The 19,802-nt window shown below is 37.2% G+C and overlaps 1 protein-coding gene across 1 annotated transcript in view; it reads left to right on the forward strand.

Annotated features, from left to right (window-relative positions):
* LOC137017073 (zinc finger protein 502-like) overlaps positions 1-19,802 on the forward strand; it is a 634,288-nt gene that overhangs the window by 545,640 nt on the left and 68,846 nt on the right. Inside the window, exon 11 of the mRNA XM_067381009.1 lies at positions 11,819-12,238. Within this exon, the coding sequence (XP_067237110.1) occupies positions 11,819-12,238 (420 nt within the window). The remainder of the gene's footprint in view (positions 1-11,818; positions 12,239-19,802) is intronic.

Here is a 19,802-nt window from a genome sequence, read left to right on the forward strand (position 1 = left end):
GCAACTCCTGCTATCCATACACCCAAACAATGCAATCACTTACTGAACATTATGGACAGCCTCATCAGTTGGCATTACAGAAAATTGCTGACTTAATGGACCGGCCAAATATTCGCAGTGGGGACACGCAGGCCTTTCGAAGGTTTGCCCTCAGAGTCCGGGCATTGGTGGGTGTGCTTGACCAGCTGGATGAGAAGGGAGCTTTTGAATTGCAGTGTGGCTCACATGTGGCAAGACTCATGTCAAACTCCCTCATGATCTCAAGGCTAACTTTAAGAGGTATGTTCACCCCCTCGGGAATCCCATTCCAAACCTACTCAACTTTTCACATTGGCTGGAGTTCAAACTGCAGGTGCAACCCACTGACTGTAAACTCAGTACTAGTGAAACAAGGGGACGTGTTGGTAAACAGAAAGAGGCTCAGCGACAGCGTAAGCCCACTTATCAGACAGCAGCCATTTTGCATGGTGTAGATCAGTCTACAAACCCTCCAGCTGCTAAAACCACAGAATTTCAAAACCCTGGCAATATTGTGTACTGTCATTAATGTGACAATAACCACCACTATCTTAACCAGTGCACTAACTTTACACAGCTAACCTGTGAGCTCAAAACGAACTGGATTAAGTCAAATAAGAGATGTTGGAGGTGCGGAAGGAAACATCAGGTAGCTCAGTGTAGACTCAAAGCCACATGCAAAACTTGCAATGGCAAACATATAACTGGCTTGCATGACATCAACATCAAGTCAACAGAGATGAAGGACTCTCATGAGAGACCCCAAGAAACTCAAATACTATACCATAGTTCGGCCAGCAGGTGGCAGCCAAGTCCTGCTGAAAATTTGTAAAGTGCTCTTGCATAATGGCAAACATTCAATGATGGCTTATGCAATTCTGGACGATGGTTCTGAACATACAATTCTGCTTCATGGTGCAGCACAGCAGCTTAAGCTTAATGGACAGACTGAAACCCTCTCTTTGAGAACAGTGCAATATGACACCCAAGTCATACAAGGTACAAGAGTATCTTTCACTCTCTCCCCAGCATTTCAGCCAAGCAAAAGGTTCAAGATAATGGCTGCCTTTACTGCTGCAAATTTGGTTTTGGCTAAGCATTCACATCCAGTTACCCTTCTGCAAAGGAGATACCAGCATCTCAAGGGACTGCCTCTTCATGCCTTTTTGCAAGTTCAGCCATTGTTGCTTATATGCTCTGATCATCACCACTTGTTCACCCCCATGGAGCCAGTGCGCTTTGGACCACCAGGCGGGCCAGCTGCTATAAGGACCAGATTAGGTTGGACACTGCAAGTGCCAGCTAATGTAGTCCAGCACCATATACCAGAGCAACAGTGCCTTCACATCTGTGACCTCCACCTCAGCAGAGCTGTTGAAACATGTAGAAAGACTCTGGCAGCTTGACGTATTACCATACCGCAATGAGAAGGTGGTGACACGTTCACATTGTGATCAGGGGGCCATCATTCTGTTTGAGACCAAGACAGTAAGGGTAAATGTAAATGGAGTGTTCCACTATGCCACACCGCTTCTACGAAAAAAGAACATGCCCCAATTGCAAGCACCAAAAGAGGCCGTTCTTCCTCAACTCAGAGCAATGGAAAGGTGTCTCAGCAAAAGTCTAGAACTCACAAAGACATATAACCAAGAAATTGAAAGACTGGAGCAGTCTGGTTATGTTGTCAAGCTGGCTATTGAAGCAGTTGATAAAAGCCCTGAATCGTGGTAAATACTGCACCACATGGTACACCATAATGGAAAGCACAGAGTGGTGTACAATTGTTCCTTTCAGTACCAAGGCCATAACCTCAATGAGTAACTCTCACCTGGGCCTACCCTCACTTCCACTTGCAAGCCTGGCATGAATGGGAAAAAGAATTGCAGTACCTGAACAAGATACCACGATGCTACACTAGTACAGGACTGGATTCTGAAGTGTGCAGAAGAGATATCCACATATTCTGTGATGCTTCAAATCATGCTTATGGGTCAGTGGCATCCCTGAGAACAGAAAGTCCTCAGGGCCAAGTTGAGGTTGCATTTGTGACAGCAAGATCAAGGGTGGCACCAAAACGACAGTTATCTGTTCCCAGGCTAGAACTGTGTGCGGCACTTAGTGGAGCTCAGCTGGCAAGAGTTTTGGAAAGGGAACTCACCTTGAACATTCAACAAGTGACACTGTGGAGTGACTCAAAGACGGTCTTGGCTTGGATCAAATCAGATTCATGCAGATATAAAGTGTTTGTGGGCACAAGAATTTCAGAAATTCAAGAGCTGACCACTTCTCAAGCATGGCGTTATGTGAAGTCTGAAAACAATCCTGCAGATGACATTACCCATGGTAAAACACTTCAGCAGCTATCAGTGCAAAGTCAGTGGAAACAAGGACCACACTTTTTGTGGCAAGACCCACATACCTGGCCTCATGACTCAGAGGAATCAATCCCAGACAACACAGATGAAGAGAAGAAGGTAACCTTCTGCAGCTTCACCACAGTAGACTTCTCGGATGTAATGCAAGAATTCTCACCATACCGCAGTTTTAACCAACTGGTGGAACATGAAGCACAAGAATAGTTAAAACAAGCCAATTAGGTGAGAGATTTATCTGGTCAAGACTATGCAGCTGCTGAGATCTCACTCTTAAAGCAAGCCCAAGCTATGTGCTTCCCAGTTGAACTTGACTCATTAAAATGTGGTAAATTCTTGCCTTCCAACAGTAGATTAATATCACTTGCCCCAGAAATTGACCAGTCTACTGGACTCATAAGAGTTGGTGGCCGTCTGCGACGTAGTGAGCTGCTTAGGTCAGATACTGCCCATCCAATTGTTCTTGACCCTAAACACCCACTCAGTCAACTCCTGATCCAACATTATGATGACAAACTCAATCATTCTGATGCAGAAAGAGTATTTGCTTAGTTGTGGCGAAAATACTGGATCATTAGAGGCCAAGAAGCAGTACGGCGGCACCAACATCAGTGTCATGAGTGCCAAAAATGGCGCGGAAAGCCAGAAGTGCCAAAAATGGCTGATTTACCCCAAGCCCAACTTCGTCTCTACTGCCCAGCTTTTTATTCGACTGGTGTTGATTGTTTTGGGCCTTTCACAATTAAAGTTGGTCGCCGCAATGAAAAACGGTGAGGAATCATATTTAAATGTATGACGACCAGAGCAGTCTACATTGATTTACTTCCCAAAATTGATACAGATTCATTCCTCATGGCCCTGCGCAGATTCATCACACGCAGAGGAACTCCCCATGAACTCTATTCTGACCGGGGAACAAACTTCAAGGGAGGAGAAAGGGAACTAACTGAAGTATTTGCCGGTATGCAACAAACTTTGCAAAGTCAGCTTGCAAAGCAGAAAATTCAGTTCAAATTTAATCCCCCTGGAGCACCTCATTTTGGTGGACTATGGGAGAGGGAGATCAGGTCTCTAAAATCTGCTCTTAATGTTACGCTTGGGGCCCAACATGTAACTGAGGAAGTGCTAAGTACAGTGCTTACAGAGACTGAAGGCATGTTAACTCTCTGAGGTCTGAAAACGCGCCGGCGCGTTTTGCAGGTTTTTTTTCACATTGCAGCAAAACAGACTTAAAATACTCCGTCATTTTTTGTCATAGAGACATGAGTAATATATCAATTGAAACTATAGAATATCTTCTTTTATTTGTATACACTCAGAGTAAAAACAAAATGTTGTGCTTTTTGTAAAATAAAGAAAACTAACATGATGCGTGATTTCTCCTCTCCCTCTGAACGAAGTCCAATCTGATAGTTCTCAGAAAATGAACTGTAATTTAGTGAATACTAATCACAGAAAAATTACACTTATGTCTAAAAAAACGTTAAGATGTCAGGTTTTAAATCATGTAAGTCAAATCGAAAACAAACCTTCTGTGTTTATGTAATCTCTATGAAAAGAGAGCCATGTCAGAAGTCCGTGATTCAGCTCATTACCCGCTAATGCGGCCACGCCCACGGAGCCAGCGCTATTCAGACGCAAATTCAGAGGCAATACATGCATTCATCATCTCAATCGTGTATTTATTGTCTTGAAAAGTGTTTATCTGGATGTAAAAGTCATGGTTAGCGAGCTCTAGAAGACATGCAGTTAGTTCCTGTTTTCTTTTCTTCTATAGATGAATTTTAGATTCTTTAGCGCCCTCCGGCTGCAATATGAATTGGAAACTCCATTCATGGAATAGCCTCTTCTTCTTTTAGATGAATTTGTGGACTAAAAATGCACAGAGAGCGCCCTCCGACTTCAAGTATGAATTGAAAACACCAACTCCTCTGTATAGAAAATTGACATAAGCATATGAGAATCCAATATTTCTCCAAATGTGCATGCTTTTAAACTAAAAGCCTATATTCAGACTCTTTGCATCACAGAAATACATTATATTTTAAAGTATAATATAAAACCATTACTTTATATTGTAATAATATTTTTCTGTATGTTTCATATACCATGATGAGCTTGAGACATCACAGAAGGTTTTTTCACAGCCTACCTGACTGAAATGCCTCATTAATATGCAAGTCATTTCAGCTCATTACTATGCAATTATTTTGTCTTCTCAGGTGAGAATGGCCCATTATTCAGTGGTGATTCACGCCTCCACGCATACTGTGTTTCTTGGCAAAAAGTGTCTTACAAAAACTAAATCAATATATTGTTTTATATGAAGGAGTAAGCAGCATAATTTTTACATAATTTTGAAGCAAAAACTCTAGTCTACAACCTCCAATACCCTAAAGTATTGTAAACACAGATTTACTATACTTTTTTTTGGCCTTATTTCAGTGACTTAAGTTTTTTGTTTTTTCAATAACCACGCATAAATGTTATTCCTTCAAAAACACAAACATGTACATACATGTTCCTCACATATTATTGTAGCCTAGTTTGTGCTGAATACAGTGTAATGACACTTTTTCCATTAATATGTTTATGAACAACTGAAAAAAGCACAAATGTCAGGGCATGTCAAAACTTCTCCAGGCCCCAAATCAGCCTCAGACTCCAGAGGGTTAAACTCTAAACCCCTGGGCTACGTGTCATCGAAAGTAGCAGATGTGGACCCCATCACTCCGAACAGCCTTTTAATGGGGCGGCCAGACCCTGATTTACCCCAAATTGTATACCCTGAGTCCGAATTACTTAGCAGAAAGCGCTGGAGACATAGCCAGGTCCTTGCCGACCATTTTTGGGCCCACTACATCAAGAGATACTTACCTGAACTGCAAACTCGCACAAACTGGATGACTGAGGCTGGCAAAGACCTAAAGACTGGGACAGTAGTGATGATAGTGGATCACAAATTGCCTTGAGCCCTCTGGCCAGTGGTGGTGGCCAAGGTCTCAGCCATAGTACCAGGATCAGATGGGAAAGTCCGAACTGCTGAAGTGCAAGTGCAGGGTCAGAAATACATCCGACCAGTGAGTAAATATATCTGTTTGCCACCACTACCTGATGACGACAAAGACTCATAAGCCTTTTCTAAAGTAGAATTTACTGCGTAAATAAGGAAGGGTGTTGAAAAGGCTTAGTAAGTTGATTTTTATAGGTTGGTTGGGCTTAGTAAGTTGATTTTTATTGGTTGGTTGGGAATTATTGACAGCCATAACTTAGTCCCGCCCCCAGAGTTTGACGCAACTTGTTATGTTCCGCTCTATCGCTGTGGAGGGCTTGTGTTCAAGCCATAAATGTGTGTACGTAACTTTGAAAGTAAGTTTAATTTGCACATATAAGGGCTTAAACCTTGTTTATATTGATATTGTTGTAGTCTGTTTAAACGTTTTGATATTGAATGTGTCTTTCTGTCTTTGCACGTGTGTTCCGATGCATGCTGCATAAGTGAAATAATGAAACAGATCATATTTTGTATATTCATACTTTATTGTTTACACTGTACAAATGTTATTTAAGCCATATTTATGTGGATTGTGAAGATTATGCTGGATTGAAAAGTAGATATATAAGATGATGGTCACATGCATATTAATAGTTGATTGTGTTTATATTTATATAGTCACGTGTTCTCACATGTTTATTCAGTTGATTTAAATGTTTATCATAATTACTGTAAACTGATTATTTATATTTCTGTTTTTATTATAGAAACCACACACACAAACATACCTGTTAATGCTCTGCATTGAGTATGTCAGATGGCTTGAAACTTCCATTAAACAACAGTGATTGGACTTTGGACTTTTGTGCATTCTTACCGATGCCCTGTGATAATCCCAATTCAGTTAGAACCAGTAAATACAGTCCAGAAACCTACTTAACTAGTAGCCTATTATGATTTCTTTTTCTTTTCATGTTTTTATTTCTCAGTAGAGCTTCAAAATGCCGAATAATTTATATTTCACCCAAGTATTTTCAACCCAAATTTCTCTTGAAGGCATTACGGAAGTGACTTAAACTGCAGTCCATCGACTGACCGCTAGGGACAGGCTCAAAAAGTGAGCAGAATCTCATTGAGTCCCATGTTAAAATGCCCAACTTTACAGCAGAAAAAACATGTTTACAGCCTGGATCAAATTGTGATTTTGGTCTATACTGCTAATTTTGCCCTTCATGACAACTCTGAGGGGGGTGTTTTTTTTATAATGACACAAATTACAATTACTGGTGCTAGAGTATCTATATTGTATAAAAGACACCGTAGATTGACAGTAAACCTTTAGAAATTTCAAATATGTAAGGACCATGGATGAACCAGAAAAGTGCTTTGTTCAGATGATTCTATCAAAACATAATTCCAGAAACTGAAGCTCAGAGAATCAGATTTTCGGCTCCAGCCCGTACAGAACAACCCCCTCTAGGTACTTTTATGGCACTCACACTTCCTGACTGAGGAAAAACATCAAACAGCTTTTAACTGCATACATTTAATATCATGTCCACACATGCTACATGTGACCAATTATGATTTAGCTCACCCACAACTCATGTAACTGTATAACTATTGAATGGCTGAATAAAAGTAGTTCTTCACTGTAAACGATTTCCGTTGTTTTCACAGTATTATACTGTGTTCTCAACAGTTCCCTACTGTAGAATCTGAGTACAGCATATTACTGTAGATTTTGTCGTTTTCACAGCTTGTTACTGTATTCTTAACAGTTTCCAACTGTATAAGCTGTGTACAGTATGTTACTGTAGATTTTCAATGCATTCTGGAAAAATATTAGCCTACTGTATATTTAAATACAGTAGGTTACTAAATGACCGCGAAAAACAACCACACACCTCCTCACGCATGACAGACTCATCATGAAGATGAAAGCCCACAACAGTATGGTAGGTTAACTTTTCTCTTTTTTTTCACTTTATGTTTTATTCTGATGTTATTTCCAAGATATAAAGCTATGTTTTAGTGAATACATTTCCATAAAAATACATGAGTAAGCATTCATTTTCTGGCATTTTCCTCCTGCAGCGTGGTGAAGATTAAAGTCCGAGGACGGAGTAGCCTACATGAAATAGGTGGGTATACTTTAAAACACATGTAATTGCCTTATCTGTTTTATACAAATGTTATTTGTAAGTATATATACGTTTGAGTTAATAAATATATGTATGAACATCGGACCAGGTGAGCATTTCCCATTTAAGCCGCACTAACTAGAATCTTCCTCCCGCAGCGGCACTGGCAGACCGGCTGGACCATCGCGAAACAGGCGGGAAGAGCCGTTGTGAAGACAAAAAGCCTACTACCTGAAATTGGTAGGTCAGTTTTAAAACGCATGTAATCACCTTTTTTGTTTTGTACCAATATTGTTTGCAAGGTATAAATATGTTTTAGTTTATAAATATCCGTAAGAACATCGAAGCGGGTGCTCATTTCCCTGTTAAGCCGCACTAAGTAGCTCTTTCCTCCCGCAGCGGCTCTGGCAGAGACCGGCTGAAGTAACGTGAGACAGGCGGAAAGAGTCGTTGTGAAGACGAAAAGCATTCGTGAAAATGGTAGGTCAACTTTAAAACGCATGTAATCACTTTTTTTGTTTTGTACCAATGTTGTTTGCAACTTCAAGGTAATTGTCATGAATCCTGTCAGTTCCGGACTACATTTCCCACAATCCTCCCTGCTAGTCACATGTTCACTCCACACCAATCACCTGTTGCCACATACAGCTTAGCACACTATCTGGAATATTTAAGACTCACTCACACACTACCTCATTGCGAGGTCTTGCTTACTCTTGTAACAATTCTGAGCGTTTATTCCCTGTCTGCCTATCTGTTCTTGATCCTGTCTGGTTACCTGTTTATGATTCCTTGCTGCATACCTGTGGACTGTTTATTGTTATCTGGACTGTGAACGATATCTGCCTGCCCTGATCTACTGCCTGTATCCTGACCACGATTCTGCCTAGCCCTTGCTGTTCCTGTTTGCCCCTGCTTAGACCCTGCCTGTACGACCACGCTTACTTTTGAAATAAAGCTTGCAAATGGATCTCTGCCTGAGTCCCGCTTCGTTACAGTAATAAATACTTTTGGTGCTGGCGCTCATTTCCGAGCTAAGCCATGCTGACAGCATTTTTTTCCTGCAGCGGTGCTGGCAGACGGGCTGAACCATCGTGAGACGGGGGGAAGAGTCATTGCAATAAAGAAGACCCTTTTCTTTATGGCATGTGGTTTTAAGATGTAAGATGTATTCACTGGTTATTGTTGTATACTGCTACTAATTAAGTACTTTAACTCTTCAAACTTTATTTTTATATTTTCAATATTTATTTTCCGCTGGCCCAATGTGTTAATGTGATTTTAGTGGTATGAATTTAATTGTATATTGTTAATTAATGAAATATGCTGGTAAATTTCTGTATTGAAGTTCAGAAATGTAAAAGATGAAACCTAAATAAAGTTGATCTGAAGCAATAATTTGTGTTATTGAATATATAACAATAAACTTAAAATAAATAAAAATTAATTGTGAAAATAACTACAGTAGTTTTAGGCATACTGTAAAATTGTAATGAAGGGTCAGTGGCGAGTGGATCCATTTGCAGTCTTTATTATATAATATAATGAGGTAACACTCAGTTTTGTGATTGGGACAGAGAAAAAAACATGTTTGGATATTTGGAGTGAGAACTGTTAATGTATTAAATTAGAGATCTGAGAGAGATTAGATGGGAATTGATCTGGGAATCAAAGTGTTGCTACTGGCATTTTATTTCTACTCCTTTCACATCTTTGGATAAAATTTGTTTACCTCAATAAAGTAGCCTAATCTGGAACAGATACTGCTAAATATGTGACCGATTGAATAATAAGGATGGTGTACAGGGTGAGGCAGTGGCTTCGTTGATCTTGCATTCAAGAATTGTGGGTAATGATCTTAATATTTGACTTATGGTCTAGACATCTTAAAATTGTGATTCTCTCTTTATTCTCAAAACCCTGGTGGCGAATCAAGTGTGATCTTTGGGTATCACTCAGTTACATGTACATTGAGCCTATAATGAGCCACGTGAGATTTTAAATCTATACATAAATGTTGATATAAATAAACAATTTATTTATTCATATCATTATGAATGTATTAATAAAGTTTGACACTGGAAAATATTGCTGGTGTTTTTTTTAAATGTTTTATGATGACAGTTTCTGCACATACAAAACTGTAATACAAAAAAAATTTAGTTATAAAATCCCACTGTATTTAGATTCATATGGACATATTATTATGCTGCTGTAGTTATTTAGCTGTAGTGGTTGATGAACAGTTTTATAGGCTTTTACCCTGACTGAAATAATGTGTTTCTAACAGCAAACACTCAGAATAAAGTGAGATGATCTGCTGATGATCCTGAATGGCTTGTTTAATGAGTGTTGATAGTCTGAGGATCATCAGCTGCTGAAAACACTCTTTATTTCATGTCAATAGTTCCTGTTTTCACCTCATTTATTATGCTGATGTCTTCAGATCTGCTGTAAATTGACACTTAAAGGCACAATATGTAATTGTCACCATTAGAGGCCACTAATTCAAACAAAAGCATAGCTTGATGATGCCTTGATTTCATGAAATTATGGGAGGTGTTGTCTTCACGTCTACAGCCAGTGGAAAAGAATCCAATGGGATTCAGGCAGAAGTCATATTTATGAATGAGTTAATGAATAATGATTTATTAACATTACTGTAGTATGAAGCAGGGTGTGGCTGAAAGACGTTGGAGCAGAACGAGGAGCTGGAGCGATTGCTAATGAGAGACGAGCGCAGAGCAGTGGAGCTTTTATTATTCCCAGACGATCGCTTCCGCTTCTTCCAATGTGGAGTAACACAGCACTGTTTCATCATATTAAATACATCTGTGTGTTTGAAGTTGTTTTAATGTTGCTGTGTTGAGCTTCATAACATGATTCATTTTCTGTCAATGAATGTTTCCAAACAGTTGCTCACCTGTCTAATAAAACACATAATATATTAAAGCGTCTTTGGTGTTCCCTTGGAAACATTTGGGATAAAGCAAATACACAAGTCAACAAAATCATATAAGCTCATTTCATTGGTGTCAATAGACTGAGAAAGTTGTTGTTGGTTACAAATATCTACATTTATTTCTTGTGTTTTTATGCTTTCAACTGTTTTTCTGACCATTATTTATAAGAATTGACATTTATACATGTGTGTGTATATATAACTGATATACTTTTTTTTATTTTGGCAGATCAGCTCCCCCCCACAAAAATCGCATCATCAGTGAAGCTCCTCCCACAACAATCGCATCATCAGTAAAGCTCCTCCCACATAAGTTCTCCAATAAATGCTGGGATATTTCCATCAGACGAGCATCAGAGCATCAGGAAGAGCTGAAATCTGAAGACTGAGTTTATTAAAGAGGACAGTGAGAACATGAGTGATCCAGAACCCTGCAGAATGAAACACACTGAAGATACTGAAGAACAAAGAGGTTGGTGTTTATTCTTCATTCATCTTAGAAAGATTCAAGATTTAGATGAATAGAAATGGGATTTTTGTTGTTTTTATCATTAAACCATCAACACTAAACTGTATCAAGTAAATTAACTTTCCAGAATATCTGAGTTGTAAGCATAACATAATCAAAATCTGATTCATATTTACTGATAAAGTTGATTAGTTTCTTGTCCTCCCATCATGCTGTAGAAAGAGCCCAAATGATGTCACTTCCTGGGTGTCACAATTTAAGAAATGAGAAATGCCCATTTTCCTTAAAATGAGGAAAATCATGTCATGTTTAACAGGGTTACACAGGTTAAATATCTAAAAGTTGGTGTCGAAATATGAAAGTATCATATATTTTAATGTAAATATCACATTAGAAAAGTGAGATTTGTCTATAATGTTTTAAAATAATAAATGGAATATCAATGTACCTCATTCATGGAAACGTTCAGGCATGTAAAATTCATTTATGTAAACATTAAACTGTTCGTAATATGTCATAGCAGCTGTTCACTTTGTTACGTCAGGGTTCACTTTTATGTCCTTTCACTTCATATTTCTTTCTTTAATTTATTTGAATTATTTTGATGTACTGAAAAGGACATCAAACATTGAGGACATTTTCTCTTTTTTCTCTTCCATTTTAGATATGATTGAAGAGGAGGAGGAGAGTGAAGAACTGAGTGAAGTGGAGGAGAAACATCATGTCAAACCTGGAGAAAAACCTTTGAGTCGCTCAAAGACTAAAAAGACATTTTTAAAGAAAAGAAGAGCCAAGAAATCTTTCACCTGCACTCAGTGTGAAAAGAGTTTCACTGCTAAACGTAATCTTAAGCTTCACTTGAGAGTTCATACTGGAGAGAAACCGTTCACATGTGATCAGTGTGGAAAGAGTTTCAAACAAAAAGCACATCTTAATAATCACATGATGATCCACACCGGAGAGAAGCCGTTCATGTGTGAATGGTGTGAAAAGAGATTCTCACACAATCGATATCTTGAGCTTCACATGATGATTCACACTGGAGAAAAGCCATTTGCATGTGATCAATGTGGAAAGAGTTTCAGTCAATCAACACAACTTAAGCGTCACATGAAAATCCACACTGGAGAAAAGGAGTTTATATGTGATCAGTGTGAAAAGAGTTTCTCATGCAAAAACAGTCTTGATGTTCATATGAGAGTTCACACTGGAGTGAAGCCGTTCACATGTGATCAGTGTGGAAAGAGTTTCACTATTAAAAGTAATCTTAAGATACACATGAAGATCCATGCAGTGGAGAAACCACATCACCACAGTCTGAAATCACAGTAAGTACACAAAGTTATTTTCCTAAGAGCCTCATTGAGCGACAGGACAGTCTGTTGGTTTAGAAATGTGTTTTTCACTGCTGTAAATCTACACAATCGGTGAACACATGATTAACCAGATTGGTTGTGTCAGGTTTTGCAGGAGTGAGGACCCAGGTGCAGAATGAGCAGTTAAGGGATTTTATTACAACACTAAAGACAAGGCACAACAAGGAGATTTAGGTGTGACAAATTAGGTGTCAAACAGCAGGGCAGGGCAGACTACACGATGACAAGCAGGGAGGATGATCACTGAAGACAGACTAAGGTGACAACAGACCTGAGGACAGCTTGGGAAGCAGGACCAGGTGGGATGAAGATGGGAAGAACCAGACAGGAATACATGGAACTCAAGGTTTCACACCGCTCTTTCAAGTAGTTCCAGTCTTGGCTGCCAGGCAGTCTAAAGTGGCCCAGCAAACTCCAGACACAGGGCAGAGGAGGGCAGGAACAGACAAGACTCAAACAATAGACAAGACAAACAGGCAAGGCACAAGAGAGGGTTAATAAAATAAAACATGAGGCAACAAATTCTGAGGCAGAGAACTAAGACTAGAGAAACAAAAGAAATAAAAAGTAAATGACTGAAACTAGCGAACACAAAAATAAAGCAAGAGAACAACCTTGCATGAAACTTAAATAAATAAAGGATTAGTTCAAAAACAAAAGAAACCAAAAAATTAAGCTTTGGAGAACTATAGCAAAATAAAAAGGAGAACTAGACAAAACTCAAGAAAAACTAGAAATTATCAAGAAGGAAAGTCAGACTAGGAAAGCTAAATCTATCACTGAATGACAGGATCAATGGGCCCAATACATATGGGCTGCGTCCGAAAACTGGAAAATGCTGCCTTCCGAGGACACATTTCAAGATAGTAAGGCATCAAGGCACGTCCGAATCCAATGTAAGCTTCACTTCCTCTCTCATGAGATACCTTCCTCAAATCGATTTTTGAAGGAAGCATAGATGTATCCTTAGCTGCCTTTGATATCCCACAATCCTGTGCTTTCCATTCTGTGACAGTTGAGCTAGAAAAATAAAGATGGCGTCCGAAAGTTGCGTTTGCTGCTCAGGTTGTGTATAAATGTACGATTTTGATCAACATATTTAAATTTTGGTAGCATTTCTATCGAGAAATTACTACTGTAGTAATTAAATATTTGTTTAGTTCTCACTAAAGCTTGCGCTATATTGCTGTAGATCATTAAACTGTTACGCTGCCTCAGAAGTCTGTCCGAAATCAATTTCGTGAGGTACCTTCATGCATAAATGCTGCCGTACAAGTCATTCTCTTATAAGATAGCGAGGCAGCAAGACAGCTACCTATGTTTTCGGACGCAGCCATGGTGAACACACACAAACCAGCAAAGACATCTTCTTCTTGTATGATTTAATGGCGGTTGACAAGCCAACTTATGGTGTATTGCCGCCACCAAGTGGACTGGAGTGTGAAGCATTGACGTAAAGGATAATAAAGGGAGAATCCGGTTATTTTCAGAAAACTAAGAATTTCTCTCATAATACTAGTTTGTCCTGAGGCACAGCTTAAAAGATTTGATATAGTGAAATTAAATAATCCAATGTTGCTCTGTTTTCTTAAATAACTCATCTCTTTCTTTGGTATACACTGCGCAATATAGAAGTACATGCTCAATAGTCTCTGCTTCATTGCATGTATCACATAATCCTGACTGATGTTTCCCGATTATGAATAAAGAATGATTTAAACCAGAATGTCCAATAGGTAGTCGAGTAATAATCATGTCTTCTTTTCTATTGTTAAAGCATATTCTCCCTTTACCAACTTGTTTTTGAATACTGTATAAATGTCTGCCCTTTAAGTCCTTGTCCCACATTTCCTGCCACTTTATATTCAAGATTTCTTTATTTTTTCCTTTTATTTCTGCTTTACTTAGTGCAATATGTACCTCAATGTTCATTCTTTTCATTGTTTGTTTGGCCAGTTTATCAACCATTTCATTACCTTGTGCACCTACATGTGCAGGTACCCATATGAACCTCAGGACTATACCAATTTCTTGAATCCTATGCATATTAATAAGTACCTCATAGATTAAATCCTTCCTTGATTCAGTATAACAACTGAGGGACTAACTGAGATTTCTGAAATACCCAAAATCGAAGCTTCACTATTTGCTGTCCAACCAAAACTTTTAATTTTATTATTCCCATATTCCCAGCAGTCCTTCAATATGTCCTTTACTGGATGTATCTCAGAATGCCCTTTTACATTTATCCAATAATTCATTGATAATTTCAATTTTCGTAAACTTACAGGCATTTCTCCCACCTCCACTTGTACAGCTGATATTGGGGAAGGCATGGTTTCTACTTTTTTTAAATCAAGGATATCGATGCAGATCCATAAATTATACATCCATAGTCAATTGCTGACCTAATTAGTGCACTATATATTCTCTGTAAAGATGTCCTACTAGCTCCCCATTCCATCCCTGTTAAACATCGTAGAATATTATTACTCTTTTTGCACTTATCTACCAACTTCTGAATATGCATCTTAAAAGTCAACCTGGAATCCATCCATATTCCTAGATATCTTATATATTTAACTTGTTCAAGTACTTGTCCATATAACTTCACTTTTATTTCAGGATTATGATTTCCCTTCGCAAAACAGACTAATTGAGTTTTAGCCACTGATAATCTAAAACTCCATTTGTTAGCCCATCTTTCCACTTCATTAACCGCTGATTGAATGACTCTTGTCACATGAGAAACATTACGACCCCTTTTCCATATCGCTCCATCATCAGCATAGAGAGATTTTCCTATATCTATTTTTTACATTTTTGAAAACATATTTTTCATGATGTTAAACAACACTGGAATGCATACACTCCCTTGTGGAGTACCATTATCTATTTTATATATCCTAGAATATGAAGCCCCAACCCTTAACTGAACAGTTCTATTAAGTAAAAAATATTTAATCCAGTTAAACATTCTGCCTTCAATTCCTATTTGTTCAAACTTTATTAAAAGCCCCTCTTTCCAAAGCATGTTGTATGTTTTTTCTATGTAAAAAAAGATACCTACTACCACCTCTTTATTAACTTGAGCCTTTCTTATGTCTGTTTCTAAACTAATAATAGCATCTAATGTACTTCGTCCTTTACAATCAACTCTGATGTGGTGAAAAAAACTCTTTCCTTTCTAACAAAGAGTTCAATCTACACACAATCACATACGTTCCATTAATTTACACAAATCAGACGTTAGTGCTATAGGTCTATAACTGGCATTATGCTTGTTCTTGGCTGGCTTTAAAACAGGAATAATAACCCCATTTTTCCATGAAAAAGGAAGTCTCCCTAATCTCCAAATTTTATTAAAAAGGCACAATAAATAATTCAGAGAAAAATCTGATAAATTTTGAATCATCATATAATATATCTCATCTTTTCCTGGTGAAGTTTTTTTTTTTTTAAACTCTTCCAACAGCTCTCTTTAATTCATTTAAAGAAAATTCCACATCAAGATGTTCATTAGTAGGCCTTTTCTCTATCCTAATATTTGGATGTTCATTTATACCTTGTTCTCATTTCTTCTGATATATTATTATTACTATGTACTTTAACAAACACCTCTGCTAACATTTCTTTTTTATTTGCTTTTTTATGTATAATCAAGTCATCAAATATAAATGTCTTCTTAACCTTTTTAAAAGCCTTATTTCTACACTGTAAAAAATTTATAATCTTCCCAACTCAAAATTTTCTAGTGACTGGTCACATCTAAAATTTTCAATTGGCCCAAGTGAAATTCTGTAAATGTAATTTTATCAATTGTAGCAATAGTCTGTTAACATTGGCTCAATGAGAAATAATTTGTTAAAACAATTGAAAAGAAATTAGTTTACCAACCCATGTTATTGGCTCAATTATACATTTTAAATTGTAGTAGCATTCCTTTTTAGTTTTACCTAAACTAAAAATGTATTTTGGTAAATTTATATTAGTAAAACAACTTCACTGTATTGTTTATTCCCCGTTGCCCCAAAAGAAAAAATATATATATATATATATATTAAACACTCAAGCCATACTGCCACATTTTATTTAATACATTTTATTAAATCTACAACAGTATTGTGAAAATACCTTAAATGGTAAATACATTGAACATTTCTGCACAGTATACCTTAGTAGATAAAAATCATGCATTTCAATTCAGGATTCCAAGATACACAAAACTCATTAGACCTTAGATCTTACATTAACAAAACAATTATTTAAAAAACATGTATTATCAGTGTTTAGAGAAATTTCACTGACATTTTGGTATTTAGGTACTACATTTATGAAACTGCACTAACAATATTAAACATTTAAATAATTTAAAATATTATGTTAATATTTGCTAAAGTGCAAAAACGTCAACACAACATAAAATGCAAGTAACAGGAGAGGGTTACTTTAAATATTCAGTGTAAATTTACTTGAATTTTTGTAAAACATTTACAAATATTTGAAACGCTGCAAAAGTCTGAAGTAAAAAATTACTTCAGGGTTGTGTTTAGTGTAATTTCATCTTAACATGAGCTCATGAAACTGCATCTTACTCATCAAATATTAAGCATGTAAACACATTTACAGATATATAGAAAGCAGCAAAAAACATTCTCACAAAAGGTACTTTGAGCTTAAGGGTACTTCTCCTATGAGGGTTAAGTGAAATTTCACTTAGTTTTCCAATAATTTGCTCATCAGAGTTTGCACTTTTTTGCTGCACTCAGTTCCCATGTTCAAAAAGACCTTCTGAATGAATTCAAAAGTATATCTTAAGTCCTTGTTGTACTCCATGTTAAGTGCGTAGAGCATGCCAAAGAGGACAATGAACGCACTCACAAAGTCTCCCATGTTTTCCAGGACAACTTCCTCTTCAAGGACAATTGCAACATTTACCACATCGGAGAGGGATCTTGAAGTGGAACTGTTGCTGCTCACCACTTCAAGAATTCCCATTATCATTCCAACTTTGTGATGCTCCAATGCCTCTGAACTCTGTAAAAAGTATAAAATAGCAATATTAATACTGATAGTGAATAAATCCAGAACAATACAAAACATCTTCATTCCCCATATTCTCGCTATTTAATAAAATATTAAAAAGTTCCCACTTTAAAATATATAGTGTGACCGGCTGATACAGACTTCTAAGAAATATAATTGACAGAATGTACCAAAAAAAATTGCAAAATTTCATTTTCATAAAAAAGTCAATAATAAGATGAGAACTAAGAAATACTACATAAATCAAAGTAATCAGATGTAAAATAACACTGGTTAGTCTTCATTGTAAAAATTAAATACAGATGAATGCTTACACTTACAAAATTTATTCAGTCAAGAGTAGAGTGATTTGTCTTTTTCTCTTTGATTAACATGACAGACAGCAGCAGGCTTATTAGACTGCTGTCTCTTTAAGAGCTTATGCACGGATCCAATATACAGTTACACAACATGCATTATCTTTCACAACCATTTACATTCCAAAACTGACTGCTTAACTGACCACTCACCAATACAGGCGTTTAGACAATTTTGTGTGTATTTGACTGTTTAAGCGGAGCAAACCACTCATTTTGGTACTTGCAACTCAAAAGCTACCTGAGAGAAGGCTTTGTGCATGCCACTTATATAGATCAGTGGTGCACATGCTTTTGGTGTGAGCGTGAAACTTGTAGGAATGACTAAAAGGATTCACAATACAAGCACTATTTCAACTATTCAGAGCAAATGAGAAGAGTGAATGTCACTTCACCATCGGAGAGAAGAAAGAGTGAGAACGTGCAGCTGAAACAGGTGTATCAATACTGCAGAGAAGGTGTATTGGAACCATTTCAGATATTTTTAGTATCAATATGTATCGAAGTAATATTTTTTTTGACAACACTAGTGTCTAATTAGGATTGTTGTTCTGAAAGATTTCATGGTGGTTCCCCCTGGTTTAATTTGGCCATGCATGTATTACAAATTTTAACAAAGAATTACAAAGTTTATATCTTATAGGTTCATAAAATAATAACTAGCAGATATATTATTCAGACCGTTTTTGTGTAGAATTAGGTGCCATAAGCAGTAAATGACAAAACCTGATTGATACATGGAACTGTGCTTTATGTTGTTTTATAGTCAACCATAAGGGTTGGATAATGGCTGAGGTGAAAGTGTGTGCAAGCACTGATGTTATACAATTATTATTATTTAACCGCTTGTCATTTTCTGTCTGCTTCTTTTGAGCTTTTCTTATTATATTTATTGGTTTATTCGTTGTTATGATGGGCTGATACAATTGTCCTTTGATAACAGTTACAGTGAAACTGTGCAAGCACTGACGGAAGGGGGGGCTTAAGATATTTTGTGCATTTATTTTTCTGCCACTAAAATTTTCCATTTTTCTTTCGACTAAAAACCATCAATCCCTAGTTATAGTGTAGCTCAGTAATTTAGCATTTTAAAATCTTGCTGTAGAAATCTACCGTCCACTGGATGTCTGGAAGCAAGTGACATAGGAGGCAAATTTGGCAATAATTCTACACAAAAACGGTCTGATTAGTATATCTGATGTACAGTACTGTGCAAAAGTCTTAGACACATTGATATTTTCACACGGAAAATGTTTTTAAGCCAGTTATTTATATCTTTTACTGTAGTGTGTCAGTAGGAAATATCAGTTTACATTTCCAAACATTCATTTTGCAATTAATTGTGTATTTTTTTATGCACAAGAAGTCTGATAGCAGCCGGTATGATCTGATCTCACCATCATCGAGTCTGTCTGTGATTACATGAAGAAACAGAAAAAAACTGAGACAGATTAAATCCAGAAAAACTAAGGCAGCGTCTCCCAGACACTTGAGGAGACCTACCTGCAAAACTATAGTACTGTGAAGTTTGGGCACTTATCAGAATGCTTTAAAGTGAGAATGCTGTCAAAAATAATAACATAAATAGCTTTTATTTATGAATTAACTTTTATTAACTAAATCAAAACGATATTTGGAGTGAGCACCCTTTGCGTTTGAAATGGCTTTTGAAGTGTTTCCGATACATTGACTAGACTGTGGCGGCCCGCCACATTCTAATTTGTCCCGCCACAGTCTCAAAGTACGCCTGTCGCGATATTTAAATAATCGACTGATAATTGAGTCATAGGGCAACAGAAATAGACTTGCACCAATTAAGTTTTTGTGCACTATATTCAAACTCATCTGAAGCCATTCCATAGCTTCATGTGAGGATGGAAGAATATTTACATTGTTAAATTTAAGTTCAAAGAAACTCGTCTTCTCTCCGCTGCAGCTGTCAATCATTCTCTGTTCAGCACTCAAACAGCGCATCGCGTTCGGTAACGACAGTCTGCACGGTAAAACTCTCCAATATGATATATTCCCATTATAATACTTGATATGTAGATAAAGGGCTGTGGA

This window comes from Chanodichthys erythropterus, chromosome 3, assembly GCF_024489055.1.
Source record: "Chanodichthys erythropterus isolate Z2021 chromosome 3, ASM2448905v1, whole genome shotgun sequence".
NCBI classification, from domain to species: domain Eukaryota; kingdom Metazoa; phylum Chordata; class Actinopteri; order Cypriniformes; family Xenocyprididae; genus Chanodichthys; species Chanodichthys erythropterus.